Below are 21,941 nucleotides of genomic sequence, written 5' to 3' on the forward strand. Positions count from 1 at the left end.
TCTAAATGCCATGAACAGGATACACCTGGATATGCCTCATTAACAAATAGCTTGGGGAATCAGAGACTTGAGACAACCTCCAGAATCATAATCCTAGGAGCTGCTGTCTGGTGTTCTTGGGGACAGTGACTCAGTGGCAGGCCTGTGCTGGCCTCCCATTGGCAGGCTGCCAGGGGAGGTCTGGGTGTTTCCGCCGGTTCTCAGAGACTCCCCTGGGACTTTTCACTCTCTGGCACCCATTTCTTGTTCAGCTCTTATTACTTATTACTCATATGGTGTCTTTTTAATGCCTAATATTTCAGGGACTCGGCTGATTCATACGGGAGGAAAGCAAACAGGCATGAGGTGAGTGCAGAGCAGTCTACTGAAGATGGATTTCACTGACTTTAAGAAGATGGGACTTGGGCTTCCCTGGTGGTGCAGTGGTTAAGAATCTGCCTACCAATGCAGGGGACATGGGTTCAAGCCCTGGTCCAGGAAGATCCCACATGCCACGGAGCAACTAAGCCCCTGTGCCACAACTAATTAGCCTGTGCTCTAGAGCCTGAGAGCCACAACTACTGAGCCATGTGCCACAACGACTGAAGCCCGTGCATGCTCTGCCACAAGAGAAGCCACTGCACTGAGAAGCCCATGCACTGCAATGAAGAGTAGCCCCCGCTCACAGCAACTAGGGAAAGCCCCCGCACAGCAACGAAGACCAAACACAGCCAAAAATAAATAAATAAAATAAGTAAATTAAAAAGAAAAAGAAGAACATAGGACTTAAGGTTAGACAAGAGGCAGAATTCTGAGGACCTGAAGTTCAGAGCCTTTTCAGGGCATAGTGTACAATGCTTACCGTCAAACCCAAGTTTTGGCTAAGCCATGAACACTTTATGGATAACTGCTTTAATTTTCATTTGTGTCTACTCACCTTTTTAAAAAAAGAATTATGCACTGATTTTTCAGAAAAAGAACCAAACCTGGAGCCTTCTATAATAATAAATCTTTATATTTCTGTGATACCTTATAGTTTACAAAGCATATTGTCTCATTTGATTCTTTTGATTTTTCTTTTCTTTTTTTTTTGTCCTCGCCTTGCGGCTTGCAAGGATCTTAGTTCCCGGACCAGGGATTAAATCCCGGCCCTCGGCAGTGAAAGCACTGAGTCCTAACCCCTGGACCACCAGGGAATTCCCCTCATTTGGTTCTTACATAAACCTTTTGAGATTGATATTTTTATTATCCACATTTTACAGATAAGGAATTAAATTTCACAGGAGTTTGCAGACTTTCCCAAAAGTGTCGTAGGAGAACTAAAAGTTGAACCTGGGTCTACAGAATCCAGAGTGTAGGCTTACAAACAAACAACAAACAAAACCAACCCCAAGCCCTATACCGTAACTCTTTGTAGAAGCACTGAAGTGCAGAATTCAGGGCAAATTTGATCTTGAGCTCCTTGTTTTTCTTCCAAAGATGCCTGAAATCCTGGAAGCTCTTGTTAGGACATGACCTCTCCTATAACACGGAGTCTTCAGGATGGTTCTAGATAGTGATGTTCCAAATCAGAGTAGCACTGATCCACACAGTACTGGATGGAACTTCTCTCTGCACCCATAAAGTAAAAAGTAAATAAATAAATAAACCTAAAAACCTTTTTTTTTTAACTGAATATTGTTCCATCTTAGCAAGTGTGCCCTTTCCTATCCAAAAGAGAAAGAAATACTCCCTAAGGAACTCTAGACTCCAGCTGTCAAAGTCTAGGCGACTGTGGGTACACCTGTCAATACTCCAGTGTATGCAATGTTTGGGAAGATCAGATGAATCCCTGCAGATGAAAGTACTTCTGCAAAGTCTAGGGTTCTATGTAGGTGAGTCTGCCACCTTCAGATGAAAAGAAAACCAATAAACTTGTTTAGATGGGCAAGGAGTGTCCAAACTTATACTTGTATTTAGGAAGGACTTATAGACATATATGAGAATCTTAATGAGAGCTGGTTTGAAACATCTCTAGGTATCACCTTATCCCAACCACCACCAAATTATTTTACTCTCAAAGCCCTTTTCATTAAGCATGAATTATATTTTTCTATACTTTTTCTATACTTTTTTTTATTTCTCAAAGCTATTATTTATTCTGTAGAAGGTTCCACTATACATCACACATTCTTCTCCTCTTGCTTATAGAGTAAACAAGTGTACACCAGCCCTTTGGCTCAGGTTCACAGGTCTTCCCTGGAGAAGGGTGTCAGGCCAATTAGACTCATATAAGTTTAGCTCTGGGTTGTTGCATGAGCCAAAGCCCTTTTGTTACCCTCATGAACCTCTCCCACTGCCCAGGAGCCTTCAGGTTGTGTAAGTGCCCATGAGGCAGGACCCCTCCTGGCTAGGGCTGCCCGAGGAACTGTCCATCGGAAGGCGCTCTGGTTGGAAAAGTGATCTCTCTGGGGATGTAACTAGATCAAGATAAAATGAAGCAAGACTGGTCCTGAAGGGTCAAATCTTAGAAACTCGGAAGGTACCTAATATGTGCATCAGTTACAGCAGGAGGCAGAGGGATGAAAAGATACCTGGCAAAGTGGTCAAGAAGAAGGGTGGAACTTGCCAGTGAAAAGGGTGGTTCAGGAGCTAAGTCCACAAGCTCTGGGCATCTGCCAGCATGATGCTTCTAAGTTTAATGTTTGAACCAGAGTGATCCATTAAGTGGGCCAAGTTAGGACACAGAGAATAAGTAGACCTCTTATAATTTCTTAATATCAAAATTATCTTTTGGTTCATTTGATTAGTATAGATTCTTCTTTATAAAAATAATCTCATTTTTGAAAGGTATGCCATCTTCAGAGAGAGCATGCAGTTTTATATCCTACTCAAGCCTCCAAAGTATGAATGTGTTGTCAGCATCTGCTTTGGATGGGATGAAATCACCCAAGGATGGCACTGAGACTGACAGGCAGGGCCTCTTGGAGGCTGTACCTGGTGAGAGCAAGTTGGTGGAGGAAGGAGGGTGGTCATTCTAGTGCAAGGTCTAAGGATTAACTATGAGGGCCCAGAAATTCTATCTAATCAATACTCCAGGATCAGTTAGTCTTCGGGCACTAATTCATAATGCCTTAACTCATAAGAGGCTGAAGAATAAATAGTATTGACTATGTACAGGGAGGGTCATCATCCTTTTCAGCCGCTAATGTGTACATGCTCTGTCTAGTTAACTCTCTTCCAAGTAATAGGGTTCTTGGGAAGCTGAGTCTGTTATAAAACTATGGACTTAGCAAGGAAGGGTCTGGAGGGGAAATGCTTCTCTACTCCAGAGACAGACCAGAAATGTTCATGCCTCCCTTCCTGAATAGATGCTAAAAAACATGCAGAGTTCCTGTTCTCAGAATCTCCTTTCTCTAGACTCTAGGTCCAGCCGTCGCCTGTCTCTTCAGGTATCTTGACACCACTGATGAAGCTCTGGATTCCTTCATTTTCATTCATAACCTCAACTCCCAGACCATACTTTAACCCTTCCAGCTCTGATCTAGAAACATTCTGAGGTCTAAGGCAACTTCATCATTTCATCCAAGATGTATGGATATTATGACCAATAGCTATATCGACAACAATTAACAGTTACTGGGCACTCACCATGTGACAGGCATGGGGATAAATGTTTTATCTTCATTAACTCATTGAATTGTCAAAACAACCCTCTGAGGTAGGTACTAATAATTAGCCCCATTGCATAGACAAGGAAGCTAAAGCTTTGGGTGGTAACTTGTCCAATATCACATGGTTGTTAAGCAGTGAAGCCAGGATTCAAGCCTAAGTCATTTGGACTCCAGAGCCTGCGCTCTTAACCATTAGGCAACACAGCCTCCAGGAGTGACCTTGATCCCCTCCTAAGAGCATCTCTCTGTGAACTCCTACTCACTGCATACAATCAATGAGGACAAGTGGTCATGAGTGCTTTCTTTGTTGAAATTTAAGCTTAAAAGCAATAGGTTTGGAGTGTTATTAGAAATCAAGCCATAATCTGGGAGTAAACAACAACAGAAAGGGACAATGAGAATTCTGTCTGAGAACCCATTTATAAAGGTCAAGGAGTCTACACTATATGGCTCATAGTGTAACATTTTGAAAAGCTCGTACTGTGTGATGAGTTTAGGTGAAATGCTGAACAAGACACAGAATCACACATAAGACCCTGACCACACTGGGAAGGCAGCCAAGAATTCTCGCCACCTCCACCCCAGGGTTGGGTGCCCTAATAAAGGCCACAGAGAGGACCACCTCCCTCCAGAGACTGCTTGTCATTTCTCACACTGGGGGGGGTTTCCTAATGAATAAACAAATCAGAGTGTTTCTATAACTTGCTATGTGATTCAGAGTCAGTGAAGCAATAAGCCCCGGGTGCTTCAAATATTTCATGTCCCAAATAGCTTTTCAGAGAAACAACATGGAAAAGAAGTTCCAGGGCTTGTTTCACTGATCTAACCTTCTCGTGTTTTCTCACATATGATTCAAAATTTAAAAAAAAAATCCAGATGGGAGTGGAAACAGCTTGAGTTAATGTCGATCAAGAAGAAAATGGGAAAAAAATTAAAATCACAGATAACCCCCCAAGCCTCATTACAACCATCAGGATTCTCCCCCTTTAGATATTTTCCAGAATGGCTGATGCATTGTCAACAATTACTTTATTGAGCATTGTAAGATGCACAGCATTGTACATAGCTTTAAAATGTCAAATTGACTTTTGTCACACCCTCTGTAAAGGATTCCCCAATGTCCACGGTTTCGTGGTTTTTCCTGCTGTGCTTCAGGGCTCATGCTGCTAGTACCATTGCAGGCTTACCATGATGTGGTACATGGATCAACTGCACCATGTCTTCACCACTAGATGTTTGAACTCCTCAAACATGGGGTCCATGTATCATCGACCTCTGCAACTTTGCTGTTCAAATACATGTTTGATGGATGAATGACTCAATGAATGACCAGTGTTTCACTCTAGTTCCTTCTCCTGACACCGTTGTCTGCATTTAGGGCAAGTGCTGATGCGGAGAAGCAAACACTCAAAAGGCACAATGGAAAAGAAAAGTGTCCAAAGACATGTCTGATCCAGACTAGAAAATCAGCTCCATAGTGATGAAGAGTTGGCTGACGTCCCCAAAGGCCTAAGAATATAATGGAGCCACAGAATAATCTTCAAGCCAGAGATGGGGCTCATCAACCCAAACTCTCACCCAAAAGACCAAAGTAGATCACTGGGAACAGGCCAGCAGTCCAGCCACCTGCCGGAGCCAGTGAACCAGAGGCACAGCCAATACCAGTGGTCCAGAACAAAGGGTCTCAGCCACCTAAACTTAGGGATATTTTTCTCTTTTCCAGATTTCAAAAAAGGACACACCATAATAAATAAATAAGATGCTAAACAACTGGAACTGAAAAGGAAGACATTTTCAAATGGTTCTCAAGCAGCAGTTCAAATACCTTGCTCCTTCCATGGTGCCAAGGGACTCAAGCTACCATGGATGCCCTCTTTGGGTCTTTCAGTATGCAAATAAGTACTCTGAGGGGATATCGAGTCCATGGGAGGCAGTAAGCATGATGGTATGCATGGATGGCTAGCTGTTTCATCATATAGGCCAAACCCATTTGATTCATCAGAGCCTAGTCTGTTTGATGGATGATGGAGAAAACTCTGCCCTGGTCCAGGGAGGCAGCTGGACCACAGATCTGACATCCCAGGTGTGATGGGACATATGCAGAAGACCTTGGCTCCTGATATGCCATCAGCTAGCATCAGGCCTCAGCTTCCTCATCAAATGAGGCTTTGGTCAGACCATCTCACTGGTCCCTTCTGAAATTCCCTTTCTTTCATCCAGCAGGATTCTAGACCCATCAGTACCAAGGCAAACCCTTGCTCCTCATGTACTTTCATGCTGCTAAAATGAAGGAAAGCCCGAATACAGATTTTTATACTCACTAACAGAAGTGTTGGTAAAATACTGCTTAAGAGTCTTAGGTAATCTGGTGCATAGCTCCCTATGACACGTTTGCAGTCTGGTGTCATACTACCTTACCTTGCATCACAAATTGATCAGGATGGCAGCTTGCTGGCTGCTCTTCCACTCTGGGTCCAATTCAATTATTTTTCTACAAAATGTAACTCTTATTACACTCACATTTCTTGTCCACCAACTTGATGCAAATGGTTGACCCACCCTTCTCTCCTTGTTGCCTTTCTGGACCCCAAGTTTCTGCAACAAACTTTCAGATGCATGGTGGCCTGCAAACCCAAAATCAGTAGTTTACCCTTGTTCCTTTTCTATTATACCCAACAGCAATTCTTTAGAAAACTCAGAAAAATCCAGGTGATTCCATCTTAGTTGTGGAAGGCAGAGCAAAGTCTGGGAGCTTCAGCTTCTTCCTGTTAATCATTTTCAGTGCAAGATTTAAAATGACAAGTGCTTAATCAAAAAATTGGGGATTAGCTCTCACATAGAACTTGAATTAATGGGAGAGTTATGTTTTCTAGCCTCAAACACACTAAAAAATAATTTCCTGAGATAATGATTCTGAATCAGGGTTATCCATATGTAAACTTATATATAGGTATATGGATTTTTCTTTTTCCAAGATGGCCAGAAGAGTTTTTATTTGGGGGCTCTTTTTTATACCTTTATACCAAAGCAATCATTTAAGGACAGAAGTCAGAGTGTTTTACTACTTTCTACTTTTGGTATTGGGTACTTGTTTGAAGTGTAAGAAAGAATGATCTAGTATGTTGCAGAATATGAATTTTCATATTAGCTTAACATGTAGGTCTTTGAGCTCTGTCTTCTCAGCCAGAGAGTTAATATATGTCAAGTTAATCCAAGCTTGGCTAAGGATACCCTCGGACCTACAGCACCTACTCAGAGCAGGGGTCTGACCTATGCACTCCCTTTTTTTTTTACCTGGGGGGACTGTACTATAGCACTCAAGGGGCAAACAATCTTAGTCCTTGCATTCAGAATTTGTTATGCCACGTTTGCCATAAAATGCTTATCATTACCTAAAAGGAAAAATGCAGCAAAATTCAACTTTGAAGAAAGAAAACAAAACAACCTTACAGGTCCTTGGGAGCCATGGAAAGCTAAGGGATATAGCAGATTCTATGTCCTAAGAAAGTTATTTCAATAGGGAAACATGTCTTTACCTCACCAAGTCAGCTGAGTTGGGGAGAAAAAGAAGCAAAATGATAACAACTTGGTCAGGAATATTTATATCAGTTTTGCCTTAAGTCTCAGAGAGTAATAGGAGGAACAAGACTCCTTTCTACTTTTCTTGGAAAGCCTTTGGTTTAAAGTTGTCCTCCTTTCCTGTAATTTTTAATTATCACAAATGAACACCGGAGTCTCTCACATGGTCACCTGTATCAGAGTGTATAACTGAAGGTGACGGCTTGGAAGTTCACCCACATCACAGCAGGCGACCTACACATAATCTCACCTTGAACACTTCTCTTGGGTGAAGTCAAAATTGTATCATCTTCCTTTGCAAAAACAGGCAGCACCCCCCACCAAAGGCCAAAATATTACAATTGACAGTGAACAGAAACCCATTATATAGGCAAAATATTCCAGCTTTCTCTATTAAAAAAAAATCAAATTCACTGTGACTGGGCACTCAGTTTTTTTTTTCTATAACTCCCCAGGATTGTCAAAAGTAATCTTGTAGCCAATCTGCTTGCCCACAGTAAAAATGACCTGAAACAGGCCACCCATGGTGCCAAAAGCAGTGTCAAAGAACAGAGAGATGATGCCACCAAGGCCCATTGCAATGTCCCTGCACACAATTGGAACTGCGCCTATGGTGTACACAGGAAAAGTAGCCACATCCACAAGGACTCGGACAGGGATGCCCACGATACGGCAAACAACCTTCAGCAGGCAACAAAGGATCCGGAGAATGGCCCTGGTGATCCTGACCATGACTTTGAGTACCTTCCAGGGAATGCTGGCCAACTCCTCCCCAATGGCCAAGAAGTAGGAGATGGTGGCTGACCCCAGGCGGTAAAGACAAATTTCTAGACCATGAGTCACCTGTTTGGTGACATACCACAGGAAATATACAAGGTACTTCAGGATTCTGACTGCAAGGAAATAAATTAATTGGCAAAGCTTGATGAATGGGGTAGCAGTGAAGCCCAAGAGTTTTCCCAAAAGGCTACTCCTTTCCCCAGATGCCTCTGGAGGCAGCAGAGTGGACCTGGGACTCCTTGTGCTGGAGAGGGTCCCAGAGTCCCCTTCAGAGTCTACCCTCCGCTCCTCATCCTGGACTTGGTTGACCATTTCCAGGATTTTTTTCAACTTCTCTGTGTCTTGTTCACTTTCCCCACAGTTGTTCTGGAACAGCTGAGGCTTGAATGGAAGCAGTTTCTCAAGTTCTTTCACCATCACATCTTCTACGACCTCCCGGTCCCCGGTGTGCTTGACAAAGCCCATGGCCCAGCCTCCTCCAGGGACAGCACAACAGGCTGCCAGCCAAACAAACTCTGGGATGGTCACTTTGTCTTTGACCTTGAGGTCTGAGGGCACGGCACCTGCGATGATGTAGAGCTCTTCCCCATCGCCACACTGTGGGCTCAGGGCCCGGTCCATTAGGCTGTTGAGATTCACGTACCACCGTTTCTGGAAGGATGGGGTCATTGGAGCTGCATTTGTGAGAGTGAACGTGGCCGTGTCGGGGTCACTGCTGAGGGAGAACGGGTACAGCTGTCCTGTCTGGTAATCAGAATCCAGGTAATCTGCATGCAAGGCTTGCTTGCTTCCAAGATTGTTCACAGAGCTGACGGCATCAGCCTCATCCATCACCTCCTCAAGGCTGCTGTCGGGGTCATCAATCTGAAAGAAGAAAGCGAGGTTGAGATGCGTCCCTGTTCACAGCAGACAGGGTGTCCTTGGATCATTCTGCCAAGACTCGAGCAAAGGCCCTATCACACCAACACTTGCAAGGCTTAGGTTTGGAAGTGTACACACACTTCATTCTAATATCCCACAGTCCTGGTGTCTGAAAGCATCTTTCAAATAGGCTGTTTCCTATTTCACTCTCTGTGTACACTCCACTCCTGCCCTGCAGTACTACCCCATCACACACTCACAAATACACCATCAGGACATTGGTTTTCAGTCTGCTGTGGTTTTATAAATTTCATAGCCCTTTTTGGGAATATTTTTCCATGAGATTCAAATCGATTTTAAAAATGAAAACAAGGGGAAAAGTAAATCTCAGCAGGCCCATAAAAATCATAACTGTAATTCAGATAGTCAGCCACCAATGTTAGCTGCAATTTAAAGAACATATTCTTAAATGAAATTTACATACTTTGGGATATACGAAAAACATTCAACTCTAATCAGAGCACTTAAATCAAATGCGGTGGGGGGGGGCTTCCCTGGTGGTGCAGTGGTTAAGAATCTGCCTGCCAATGCAGGGGACACGGGTTCGAGCCCTGGTCCGGGAAGAACCCACATGCTGCGGAGCAACTAAGCCCGTGCGCCACAACTACTGAGCCTGTGCTCTAGAGCCCGTGAGCCACAATTACTGAGCCTGCACACCTAGAGCCTGTGCTCCGGAACAAGAGAAGCCACCGCAATGAGAAGCCCATGCACCGCAATGAAGAGTAGCCCCCACTCGCCACAACTAGAGAAAGCCCACATGCAGCAACGAAGACCCAATGCAGCCAAAAATAAATAAATTAAAAAATAAATAAAGTTTAAAAATAAATAAATAAATCAAACAGGGGAAAATGTATAGATTATTGTCAGTTATTAGATACTTCCCAGGCCAAGCTAAAATTAGACCAACTTCTCTTCGAATTTCATCTCCTCATAATATTTGCTATCATTAGCAATGCATTTTCTGTCCAGGCCAATCTAGCTATGTGTTATATATCAATAATGATCAATATATACATCCCTCTTGGTTCTGTTTTTTTTTTTTCTTTTCTTTTTAAATTCAGCAGTATAATACATACTTTCACTTTGCCAATCTGAAAAGATGAAAGGAAGGAGCTCAGGGTTAACCTAGAACTCTATTTTTTGCTCCCAAACTAGACTGTAAATTCCTTGACACCAGGGACCCTGTATATAGGACCCAGTCAAGGACTGACACCTACTAGAATCTCAAGGCACTCTTGTTAATCTGAGAGGGTCATCAATGCAGTATTTATAATAGCAGGAAGTTGAATCAACCTACACTTTCAAAAACTGGGAACAGTTAAATAAATGGTGTTATATCCATTAAAGAAATATCTCAAAGTCATTAAAAAGCACTTGTAATAATGGGGAAATATGTGCTATAATGTTGAAAGGAAAAGGCAGATTATAAAATTAAATGATAACAATTTTTTTTAAATTCTAAAAATAGGCATGAAAAAACCTTGGAAGGAAACACATGAAAACGTCCACAATGGTGGTTTGACTCCCGAGGGTGAAGGTGATACTTTTTTTTCCCCTCTATTTTCTTGTTTCTCTCCCTGTACCTCTCCTACCCACATCAACCCACAAATTATTTATATGTTATTTTCACAAGGAAAAAACAAAAAAGAAACGAATTAAAATAAGTAAATTCTTACTGATTGATTCCCTAGGTTTAGACTTGCTAAACCTGTCTCTAAACCCAAGGGAGTCAAGGTCATGTGATTGTTGCACCTCCTGTCGGGAGGGCAACCAACTCTGCATTTCTCCAGCTCTGCAATGGCAAATGTAGGCATGCTCATGCATGTATGTGTAGGGTTAGCAGGGCAACAGATGAGCAAGTTGGTATGAAAGCAAGACTAGTCACTGAAGTCTAATGATGAAGTAAGCCATAGCCTCACCCTTCAAGGTTGTTCTGTCCCTTCCCCCAGTCGTAGAATTAGAAATGCTCCTGGGGGCTTCCCTGGTGGCGCAGTGGTTGAGAGTCCGCCTGACGATGTGGGGGACGTGGGTTCGTGCCCCAGTCCGGGAGGATCCCACAGTGCGGCGGAGCAGCTGGGCCCGTGAGCCATGGACGCTGAGCCTGCGCACCTGGAGCCTGTACTCCGCAACGGGAGAGGCCACAACAGTGAGAGGCCCACATACCGCGCAAAAAAAAAAAAAAAAAAAAGAAATGTTCCTGGATGGTCTCCACTCCTACCACATCCTCACAGGACAGAAATAAGCAGCACATTCATTTTGCAGAGCGGTTGCCGCTGCTCTTCTATAGCTGAAAGATACACCCCATGGAAATATCAACTTCATTCCTGAATCATGAGATCAAGATATGGCAGAGCCAAGATTATGGAGTCTTGGGTGGAAGGTCAGGAATTTTAGGATGCATGTTTCTCCATGGTTACTAGGGAACTGTGTCTGCATTTAGCCTGGTGTAGCTGTTTTATCCCGGTGTAGCTGCTTTATCCCATCTAGCAGAAGTCTGGAGCTGGTTTTTTAATTGGTAGCTGTGTGACAGAGCACAGGTCAACACAGTGTTTCGTCTTCTGCTCGAGAGCCACCCAGGGATGAAATAATGCCTACAAGGACAGAAGGTAGGCTGGAACACGAGAAAAGAGAGATTCTTGGATGAGCAAGGGGAAGGAACAAAAGAGAGCCAGGCAGGAAGAGAAAAGGGGAGGGAAAAAAGACAAGGGGAAGACAAAAAGAAAGAGAGGGAGACGTGTGTGTGTGTGTGTGTGTGTGTGTGTGTGTGTGTGTGTGTGTGTGTGTGTAAGAGACAACACATTATCTTGCTCTTAGGCAGAAACCAGGACTGTGGGTTGATTTACTCCCAAACTTCAGAGCATGGTCTCCCAGCTGCCAAGGTCAGAGGAGACTGAGCTGGTTGCTTCTGCATCTTCTCATGCCACTTGAGTTCAGGGGGCTGCCATGGTTAAGCCTTTTCTGCCCACAGTTCACAGGTACATGGGAAATGGGCCAGTATGAACTGAAGTGGTTAGGAAGGCCAGGGCCCAATTCCACAATGGGCCCTGTGCACCTCCCTGCCCTGGGCCTCCCTAGGCAAAGCAGAAATTAAACAATATGCTCTGGATGTGCAGGCAGAAGAGAGCACATCTTCCCTCCCCTTCCCCTTGATTTCTTCAGAACCCCATATCCATGGTCACTGTATTCTTATGAACCCCAAATTTGGCCCTATGGTTTGATGACAAGGTAGACTATAGTGTTTGAAATCAAAACAGAATGCCTGAATTCTGTACCTACACAGTGATATAACAGGAGGTCAAGAACTAATTTTTTTTTAACTGCCAAGTAAATGCTTTCAATATAACATTCTACAGAAGGTATTTTTTATCTGATTTTACAAATGGGGAAACTAAAATACAGAAAGATGAAGTAACTTTTCAAAAGATATTCAATAATTAGCAGGACAGGATCTGAACTGAGGTCAGTCTTTTTATTCCTAAGGTACATGTTCTTTATTACTAAGCCATATTTTCCCCCATCTTAAAGAACACTGCTGTACCAGTTTTCTCCACCAGAGAGTTAAAAAAAAAACACTGAAGTCTCCTTTTCTCTCTGTGTCACAGAATAAATGAAGTTCCTTAAGGTTGCAGGGAGAGAAGCTGATGTCTGAGCTCCTGGGATTGCAGTCCCCAGAATGGAGAGAGAGTGGAAAGGAGAAGGTAAAAGGGTACATGTACAGGCTGGCCCTCATGCTTCCTTTCTGCCTTTGCCCAGAGCACATGGAAGCTGAGCCTCTAGCTTCACAGTCTAAGAAATGTGGCAGCACAGGCAGCAGGCAACTGGCCAGAGTAGTTTCTAGAGTACTACTACCCTTAGAAACTGGTCAGCTGGCTGGTTCCCCCAGAAGCACTGTTCCTATTAGCACCTCACTTGGCTTGCTGTTTTTCTCTACATCAGCAGCTGTAACAGAGAACAGTAAACACAGCAAAACTTTATGGAGGAAGACTGTGTCAGGCATTCTAGGCTTGTCTTGTCTGGCCACAGTTCAATACACTAATGTACATAATGTATATAAATTAGTATGGATGCTACCAGTCAAAATTAAAACATAAAATAAATAATAGAGAAATTTCCCAAGGCTTATCTAATACAGTCTTAAATCTCTGACAAAAATACCAAAGAATGTTTTATGAGACCACATACTGATCTTCAATGAACCCTCTATTCTCTCCTTTGAGGATCCAATTACATCAAAGCCTCTCCTTCTATCCTTTTAGTGGCTTATGTTCTTTTTCATACTTTATACCTTATTAACTTTCTACATTGCATTCCAGGTGAGTCCCTAGATCTATCTTCCAATTCACTAAATCTCTCTTTAGCTATGTTTAGCTTACTGCCTACATTGCTGAGGTGTTTTTCTTTTTGTTTTTCATTTCAATGAATCGTCTTTTCTTTTCTAGCATTTCTATTTGGTTCTATTTCATAGTCTCCTTTTTTATTTATTTTTCCTCTCTTGAGGAATTCTTTTTTATCTTTCAATAGTTTAGACATTCTTAAAGTCCCTTTAAGATCTGTCTATTTTATTTGTTTTTTCAGTTTATTTTGTTGCTCCTATTGGTTGACTTCAAGCTGGTATGTATACTTAAGTGCTTTGCAGTGTTTGCTCATAAGCTTGTCTTCATAAGAGGTCCATGATGTTTTGTTGAAAACAAAAAAGGCAAAAATGAAAACAAAACCAAATCTAATAGGATTGCTTTCACAGTTGCCTCTGCCAGAGCCCTAAAGAGTTCAATGATTCTGGACTAGTTTCTGAGTTATCTTCTCAGTTCAGGGTTTCCACATGGAGAAAGCAGTGCACATTTGGACCCATACAAAAGAAAGATGATGGCTTTAAGCTTATTTCTGGAGGGTGACTATTTCCACTAATGACATGATGTGGGCAGCTACTTCCTATAACAACTTTCAGGTAGTTTTCACGTCTGGTTCACCAGTGCTGCAACAGTTTGCCAGCCTCCAACTTTACCTGGTAAGCCTAGTTCCAGACCCATGTCATGAATAGGTTATGTAATCTTGATTCCTGTCCCCAGGCAGGTTAGAGCCCTAGTCCCTACCATCCCTGTGGCTTCCCACATACAGCTTTGGCTATTGATTTCTTATATATTTCTGGCACCTGAAAATTCTTCTTACTTTTTTGCTGAAATATGAATTTAATTTAAATACATATATATAATTTTTTTAAGAAGATGTTGGGGATAGGAGTTTATTAATTAATTTATTTATTTTGCTGTGTTGGGTCTTCGTTTCTGTGCGAGGGCTTTCTCTAGTTGTGGCAAGCGGGGGCCACTCTTCATCGTGGTGCGCGGGCCTCTCACTATCGCGGCCTCTCTTGTTGCGGAGCACAGGCTCCAGACACGCAGGCTCAGTAGTTGTGGCTCACGGGCCTAGTTGCTCCACGGCATGTGTGATCTTCCCAGACCAGGGCTCGAACCCGTGTCCCCTGCATTAGCAGGCAGATTCTCAACCACTGCACCACCAGGGAAGCCTCTATATAATATTTTTTAATACAACATTTCTATTTGTTTGTAGTGGAAGGAGAGGCATTCAACATCTGCCCAGAAACTTTGTTTTTCCCCGTCTAAGGTTTATAAAGTTTCTCCTAAAGTATGCCTTGTTTCCTTTTATAACTTATTATGGATTTAGCATACCCAAATTTACTTACTCTGCTTAAATCTCTTTTTTTCTATTTAGACCACCTACTGGATACCTGTTTGGTGTAAGTAGAACAGTATCTTCCAACACATTGACTGATGTGTCAAGAACTTTACAGGCTGAAATCTCTCACTAAGAATAGGATATAGGGACTCCCAGACCTTTGCCAAATCACATCAGCCAGCTTACAAACAATCTGATTCTGTCTGGTTTTTGTTTGTTTATTTTTACCAATTCCTTTGCATTATCTATCACCTATAATTCTCTTGTCTGTTCATGTAGGCATTTCTGTCTTACCGAAATTTATTTCCATTGATTTTGTATTTGCAACTTAGAGTCATTAAAAAAAATGGATATTCCATTATGAAATCACTTTACCATATAATTTATGAAACATTAAATCCCAGGTCCTTATAATAGTCTGCTAACTGATCTCCACTGAGAGAAATGTCCATGATGATTTCTACTTCCTGTCTTAAAACCAGTTTTTTAACTTATGACAAAACTTTCTTTTGATCTCAAGATGACTAATGTTCTAATGTCATTTGTTAAAGAGTCATCTGAAAATCTAAATAAAATTGGTATAGCAGCTCCCCCTCATCATCATGCTTCCTAACTCTACAAAACAGCCATTATGTCTTGGTAGGCTCTCACTTTCTGAAGGAATGGCAAAGTGTGTCTGTAACTAAAATACCTGATTCGTGTATGGAACACTGTACTAAAAACAATAAACATATTTGATTTAAAAGTCTAATATATTCTTTGAGACACCGTCACATAAAGGGCAGGTGTTTTTTTCCATGCTATCTGCAGACATAGTTTAAGGATCTGGTTATAGTAATTACAGTAAATTACCGACAACACTGCTCCCTAAAGACAAAAATACAACTATGATGTAAGATGTAATTCAGATTACAATTTCTGGGTTGCACTTGCCCTTTTGCAGGCACCACTAATCTTTCTCTTTGGTTTCCCAGTGGAATCGCTGGATGAAGGGACAGGCACAAAGCTCTCTGTGTAATCCACCTCCCTGTAGACCTAGTCCTCTGGGGCTGCCGATATAATTTGATACAGTTCCTGGGTTTAATGGAAAAATTTTTTTTCCTAATCACAACATGCTAGGTAGGTTTTAGAAGAATGAGTGCTCCCCAACCACCAGCATCCTGCCCCATAAATAATCTTATAAAAAAAATTCCTCTTCAAATTTAGTACCAAAAAAAAAAAACCCAAAACTGTTTCTCTCTCTCAACGAGTTGGTCTGTTTCCTTTAACCAGACAGTCAAAGCTATTTAAACCCATGGGATTTCTTTTTTGCTTTGGAATTAAATGAAAGGAGACTTTCAATTTTCCTGCTAATATGCATGTAAGAATAGTAGACTAATAGAAAATTGAGGAGAGCTGGAGGGAAAATAGGCACCCATTCAACAATATGTATTAAGCATATTTATGTGTGATCACTACTGTAGGAGAAAGCAGCAGGACTGGTAATAATAACAGCACCAACACTTATCAAGTACTATATGCCAGGCCCTATTCTAAGAATTTCACTTGTGCTAAATCAGTAAGTAGCTGCACTAAGTATTCACTCATCTAAACTCATGAACACTAGGTACTTTTATTATCACATTTTGACAGGTGGAGAAACTGAGGCACATGAAGATTAAGTAGCTTACTCAAGGTCACACAGTTAGTGGGTGGTGATGTCATGGCATGAACTCAGGAAGTCCATCCCCACAGCTGCTGCTCTTAATCACTGCTTCATATGCCTCAAAATAGGCCTCCACATCAAGAAACTCACGATCAACTTAAGGAAACAAGATACGGATACATACAAAGTTAAATAGGAAACCAAAAAACAACAACAGTGCAATGCAGATAAAGTTAAGTGCCAAATAAATATGATGAAGAAAAAGAGCAATCGGATCCAGAGGAAGGAGGTGCACAATAAATGAGGTCAGAGAAGATATCTTACTTTTTGGAGAAAACAAAAGCTGAGGCAGGGTTAGAAGGATGTGCAAGATTTTGATAAACTTAGAAAAATAGAAAGGTCAGTAAGGCTTAACCAGACGTCTACACAAAGGCTTGAGGGCAGAGACAAGCAGCCTGTGAAAATGCGACTCTGAGTAAGGAAAGTGAAAGGTTTAATTGGAAGGGATAGCAGGGGGCCAGACTATAAATGATCTGACATAACAGATAACTAATCATAGAATAATTATAACTGCGACTAATAGAGCGCTCTCTACGTAGCAGGCACCGTGGTAAGTGTTTTACAGAACGTATCTTTTTAAATCCTAACAGGATCCCTATTACCTCCTTTGTAGAAGATGTAACTGAGGCTCAGTCATTGAGTAGCATGCGGATGTCACACTTTCGGTGAGTGAGTGTGAGGTCGCAAACCCACATGGTGTGACCTCAGCGACCTTAACGCACTACTGCTCCATTCTGCTTTCTGTGTGTTTTCAATGCTATGCTTCCAAGTCTAAACTTGACCTGTACACAGGGGACATTCCCTGATGGCTTCTGAGGCTGGAGCGTCATTAGGGATGTATAATTCCAGGGAGATATACACCTTCCAGCACTGGCCAGGAAAGCCTGGACCACAAGGCAGCTGAGGGAATGGATAGGGAAGGACATGTGTGAGATTCTGGAAGGAAGGAGCATCGGGATATGGAGGCTGATGCAGGAGGGTCCGTGGAAGGTAAAAGATGATGTCCAAGGCTGGAGCCAAGGTCACCTGGAAATGAAGGGCAGTGGAGGGAAACTGGACAGGCTGATCTTTAGAGGAGACTACACTGACGGGCAGAAACATTTGATAGCAGCTGGAGATACAGAACTGGAGCTTGGGCACAAAGGTGAGGTTGGCCGCAGAGGAGTAACAAAGGCTCAACCTGATGCACACACTTTCTGGGGTCCGGGCACTGTGGTGTGACTCACATAAGATTTGCACTGTACGGGGCTTCCCTGGTGGTCCAGTGGGTAAGACACGCTCCCAATGCAGGGGGCCTGGGTTCGATCCCTGGTCGGGGAACTAGATCCCACATGACACAACTAAGAGTCCACGTGCCACAACTAAGAAGTCTGCATGCTGCAACTAAAAAATCCCATGTGGGACTTCCCTGGTGGCACAGTGGTTAAGAATCCGCCTGCCCATGCAGGGGGCACGGGTTCAAACCCTGGTCCGGGAAGATCCCACATGCCATGGAGCAACCAAGCCCAAGAGCCACAACTACTGAGCCCGCGTGCCACAACTACTGAAGCCCACGCACCTAGAGCCCGAGCATCACAATGAAGAGTAGCCCCTGCTCACCACAGCTAGAGAAAGCGCACACGTAGCAATGAAGACCCAATGTGGCCAAAAAAAAAAAAAAAAAAAAAAAAAAAAAAAAAAAATCCCATGTGCCTCAACAAAGATCCCCAACAAAGATCCCACGTGCCACAACTAAGACCTGGCACAGCCAAAATAAATAAATAGATAAAAATAAATAAATCTTAAAAAAAAAAAAAACCTTGCACTGCAGTGCATGTAAACCCGTGGTGCCTTGTGGACAATGAGAAGTGAACCAATGGATGTTTCTATTGATATTTTAACAGTTATGCATTTATGTTTAACATGTTCTGGGAAGATATAACCAGCATTTCCTACACATGATTTCATGGATATGATTATTTAGGATAAGACTAAATTTATTTTCCAATGAGTTGATTTAAAGTCAATGCAAAGACCAAATTTCAAGTAAATGGTAGTACAGGAGGACTCTTGTGAAGCAGGTCTGCAAATCACTATCATTTAGAAAACACTGCACTGCTGCATCCCATTGGCTCTTCATACAACCCTACCACGTGTAAGTATTATCAACATCTCCATTTTACACACGGGAAAATGAAAACTCAGGTAAGTGACAGCTACAAGCTCACCCAATTTATAAGTGGCACAGCCAAGCCTACGCCCAGCATCGCAGAATCAAAAGCTCCTAGCCCTGCCCATGCCTCTAGGTGAGGAAGGGAGGCCCAAAGCCACAGGGAAGCCACGCTAGAGGATGGGGGAGAGGGGAGGGAGGGGATGAAGGGGCAACTGGGAAACTGATGGCGCCTCGGAGAATTAATCTTCTAGTGTCACATGAAAGTCAAGGGAGGACAAAGCTTCTCCTAGAGGAGGATCACAGCGAATTAATCTTCTAGTGTCACATGAAAGTCAAGGGAGGACAAAGCTTCTCCTAGAGGAGGATCACAGCGTGTGGCACCTGCCGGGAGAGGAAAGGGAAGGATGGAGACAAAGGCTTTGATGCTTAAAGTGTCATTAGTGAGGCTTCAAGGGCGATTTCCACAGGGGGCTCAGGAAGGAAGACAGGTGGTGGAAGTGACTGGATACGGGCAAGAGGAGGCTGCAGACAGACCTCCCTTTGAGAAGTTTTTATGTAAAGGCAGGAGAGGAACACAGCCTTAGCTGGAGAAGCAGGGCTTACAGGTTTAAGCCAAGATTGTCCTCCAGCCCCCCACCTGCATCCAGGGAAGAGGGGGCATTGGGAGGGTGGGGCTACCTAGGTCTCCGTACAAGGGAGCATCTTGGGGCTTGAGAGCATCTCACGGGGTCGATGACAAGGTGACGGGCTGGAGGGGCAGGGGACCAGTGAACAGAAGCCCCTGTCCCTGAGGGTTCCTGGGCTGCGAAATCCACGCACACCTCAGGGACCAACGTCACCTGGTACAGATTTGCCATGGGGGAATTTGTCACTGGTTGGGGCGGGGGGAAAGGAAGCTGCTGTGGACAGGGGCAGTGTTCTGCAGGACACAAACATGAAGCTTCAGCGCTTGTCAGTGTCTGGATGGGACGGGGCCAAGGGTTGCAGGTGACAGCTAATGGCCCTGCTGATGTGAGGGGACCAAGCAAGTACAGTGAGAAGCAAGACTGGCTCGGGGCACATGGGGATGGGGAGAAGACTGGGTGCGTTGTGTCAGCAGCTGGCAGGGGGAGAGGGAGGGGTGGCCCTGCTGCTGATGAGCGGCTGCCAGGAGTGCGGACAGTGCTGAGGAGTGTGGAACATGAGGGGACCATCCTGCTGGGCAGGCTGATCTCCAAAGACAAAGTGGGGAAGGGTCTGCCCTTTACACCAGTGAGCTAATTGAGACGCATTGAAAGAATTATCTCCCTTGAGCTCCACAAGAACCTACACATGCACATATGATTTCCTCCAATTTGCAGACAAGAAAGGAGGGGCTCCAGAGAAAATGGACTGTCCTCTAGTTCTGCTCCAGGATTTCCCCCTGGGAAAGTTGGTCCTCGAGAAGGATGATCAAAATGGTGGTGAAACTTTGCACTGATTCGCCCTGGGAAGGGTGGAGTTTCCTTCCTCGGCTGAATCTTAGGCTGAAGCTAGATAAGCACATGCTGGGAATGATTCAGACAAGATCCTGTGATGGGGGAGACCTAGTGGCTCCTATCTAACTCTATGGGGACAGAGAAGCTATTTCCTTTGGGGTTTGTTTTATTTTTCAACCAGAGTTAAATCATTAGACGAGTTGAACAGTGGGTGTTCCAATTTTGTTTCTGCTGTGTGAACTGTGATACACACACACACACAGACATTAAAGAGGTGCTGTCACCCTGTTGCCCATCACCAGGTGGGTCAGAGGGCCCCCCCTTACAAGGAACTAAAACTGCAGCTGAAATCGGAACATCAGATAATCTTATCAGAGCTGGAGCTGGACGCTGCAGACAGGCCCGCTGCACACCCCCACAAGTCAGAATGAACTAGATCTGAGGACCCACCACGAAAAATACCCAGCTTGGGAAAGAGCTGCCTTTCAGAAAAGAAACGGGAGGCCAGAGGGGCCACAAGAGCCGCGGAAGGACGTTTGGGGAGGAATAAACCACCAGGCCTTTCAGCTCACAGGAAAGGCATAATAAGCAGAGTTCCGACCCACCCATTTAAGAAAAAAAAAAAAAATCCTCCCTGCTTGGCATCTAAAATATTCTTTATCCTCTTGGGAACAGAAACAGCTTTAGAAGAATTAGAAGGATGCTTTTTCCTTTTATTTATTTTTTTAAAGGAATGAGAAATGCAGGGCTTTCCATTTCCTGAACAGCTTTCCTCCCCCTGAATCACCCTTCCTCTGGGCTCCCCAAGCTGCCCACACACCTCCCTGCCTTTGGGGAGGCGCAAGCATCTCCAGCTGTCCTTGCGCTGTGCACATCGTAGGCGCGTGGCACATGTCTGTGTGGGGTGAACCGTGCAGAAGGGAGACAAACGGCCTAAGAGTTCTCTCCTCCTAAGTCGGAAGGTGGTGGAACAGAGGAGGGAATGAAAGGATGCTCCACTTCCATTTCAGACCTTCCTTTGTCTTCAGAATTGGAAAAAATAAAAATGAAAGGGGGGAGGTTCCAAAAAAATACCCCAGTCCTAAACTGGCACTGGGTACAGGCAAGGGAGGCCTGAGAAGAGGCCAGTGGGTGGCCTCGAGAGCAAACAAACTCCCGTGGAACGCCTCCAGTTGCTCCTCCCCGGAGCCTGAGACAGTGCGCCGGCGCCTTTAAGACCTCTCCAGACCTCCGATACCTTCTCAAGTTACAACACCCCTGGTCATCTTCCTCTTCACTCACTGAAGCCAGTTTTCCATTCTGTGCTCTTGTTTTCTTTTCCAGAGCAATTATTCTTAGCATTTGACAATGTGTTACAGAATTCAAACAAGTCAGTTAAACTGAGACATCTCCATTTCTAATTTTTTCCACCTTCTGTGTTCAGAGATCAGAGGTTCTTAGAATCACCTGGAAGCTTTAAAAAGCTTGAGTGGGGGGTAGTGCTTGGAGATCAGCACGATGTTTTTTTTTTAAGTTTTCCAGGTGATTCTAAATGGAGAACCCCTGGGCTGGATCCCTATCAGATTCTCCTTTGTCTCTGGTGGAATTAAGCCCCTGCCTGGACACTTATTACAAGAAATTAGTGATATTTCCTTTAATCTAGAGTTCTCCAAATTCAGTTTGTATTAGAAGCAACTTGGTGCCTGGTCGGAGAACTAAGATCCCTCATGCTGCGCAGCGCGGCCAAAAAATAAAAAATAAATCATTTAAAAACGTATATTTGGGCTTCCCTGGTGGCGCAGTGGTTGAGAGTCCGCCTGACGATGCAGGGGACACGAGTTCGTGCCCTGGTCCGGGAAGATCCCACATGCCGCAGAGCTGCTGGGCCCATGAGCCATGGCCGCTGAGCCTGCGCGTCCGGAGCCTGTGCTCCACAATGGGAGAGGCCACAGCAGTGAGAGGCCCACAAACAAAAACGTAGATTTGTGTGCTTCACACCAGAGGTGTATTCTGTAGGCCTGGGGTGGGGCTCAAAAGTGCTTTTT

General features: G+C 43.8%; 1 protein-coding gene across 1 annotated transcript in view; it reads right to left on the minus strand.

Annotated features, from left to right (window-relative positions):
* Window positions 1–7,226: 7,226 nt before the first annotated feature.
* The window catches only part of ENDOD1 (endonuclease domain containing 1), a gene marked incomplete at its 5' end in the record, with an annotated part of 28,399 nt that continues 13,684 nt past the window's right edge, over window positions 7,227–21,941 (minus strand). Inside the window, one exon of the mRNA XM_079707402.1 lies at window positions 7,227–8,855. Within this exon, the coding sequence (XP_079563528.1) occupies window positions 7,653–8,855 (1,203 nt within the window). The 3' untranslated portion in view covers window positions 7,227–7,652. The remainder of the gene's footprint in view (window positions 8,856–21,941) is intronic.

The sequence above is a fragment of the Hyperoodon ampullatus genome, assembly GCF_949752795.1.
Source record: "Hyperoodon ampullatus genome assembly, chromosome: 7".
In the NCBI taxonomy this organism is placed as follows: Eukaryota; Metazoa; Chordata; class Mammalia; order Artiodactyla; family Ziphiidae; genus Hyperoodon; species Hyperoodon ampullatus.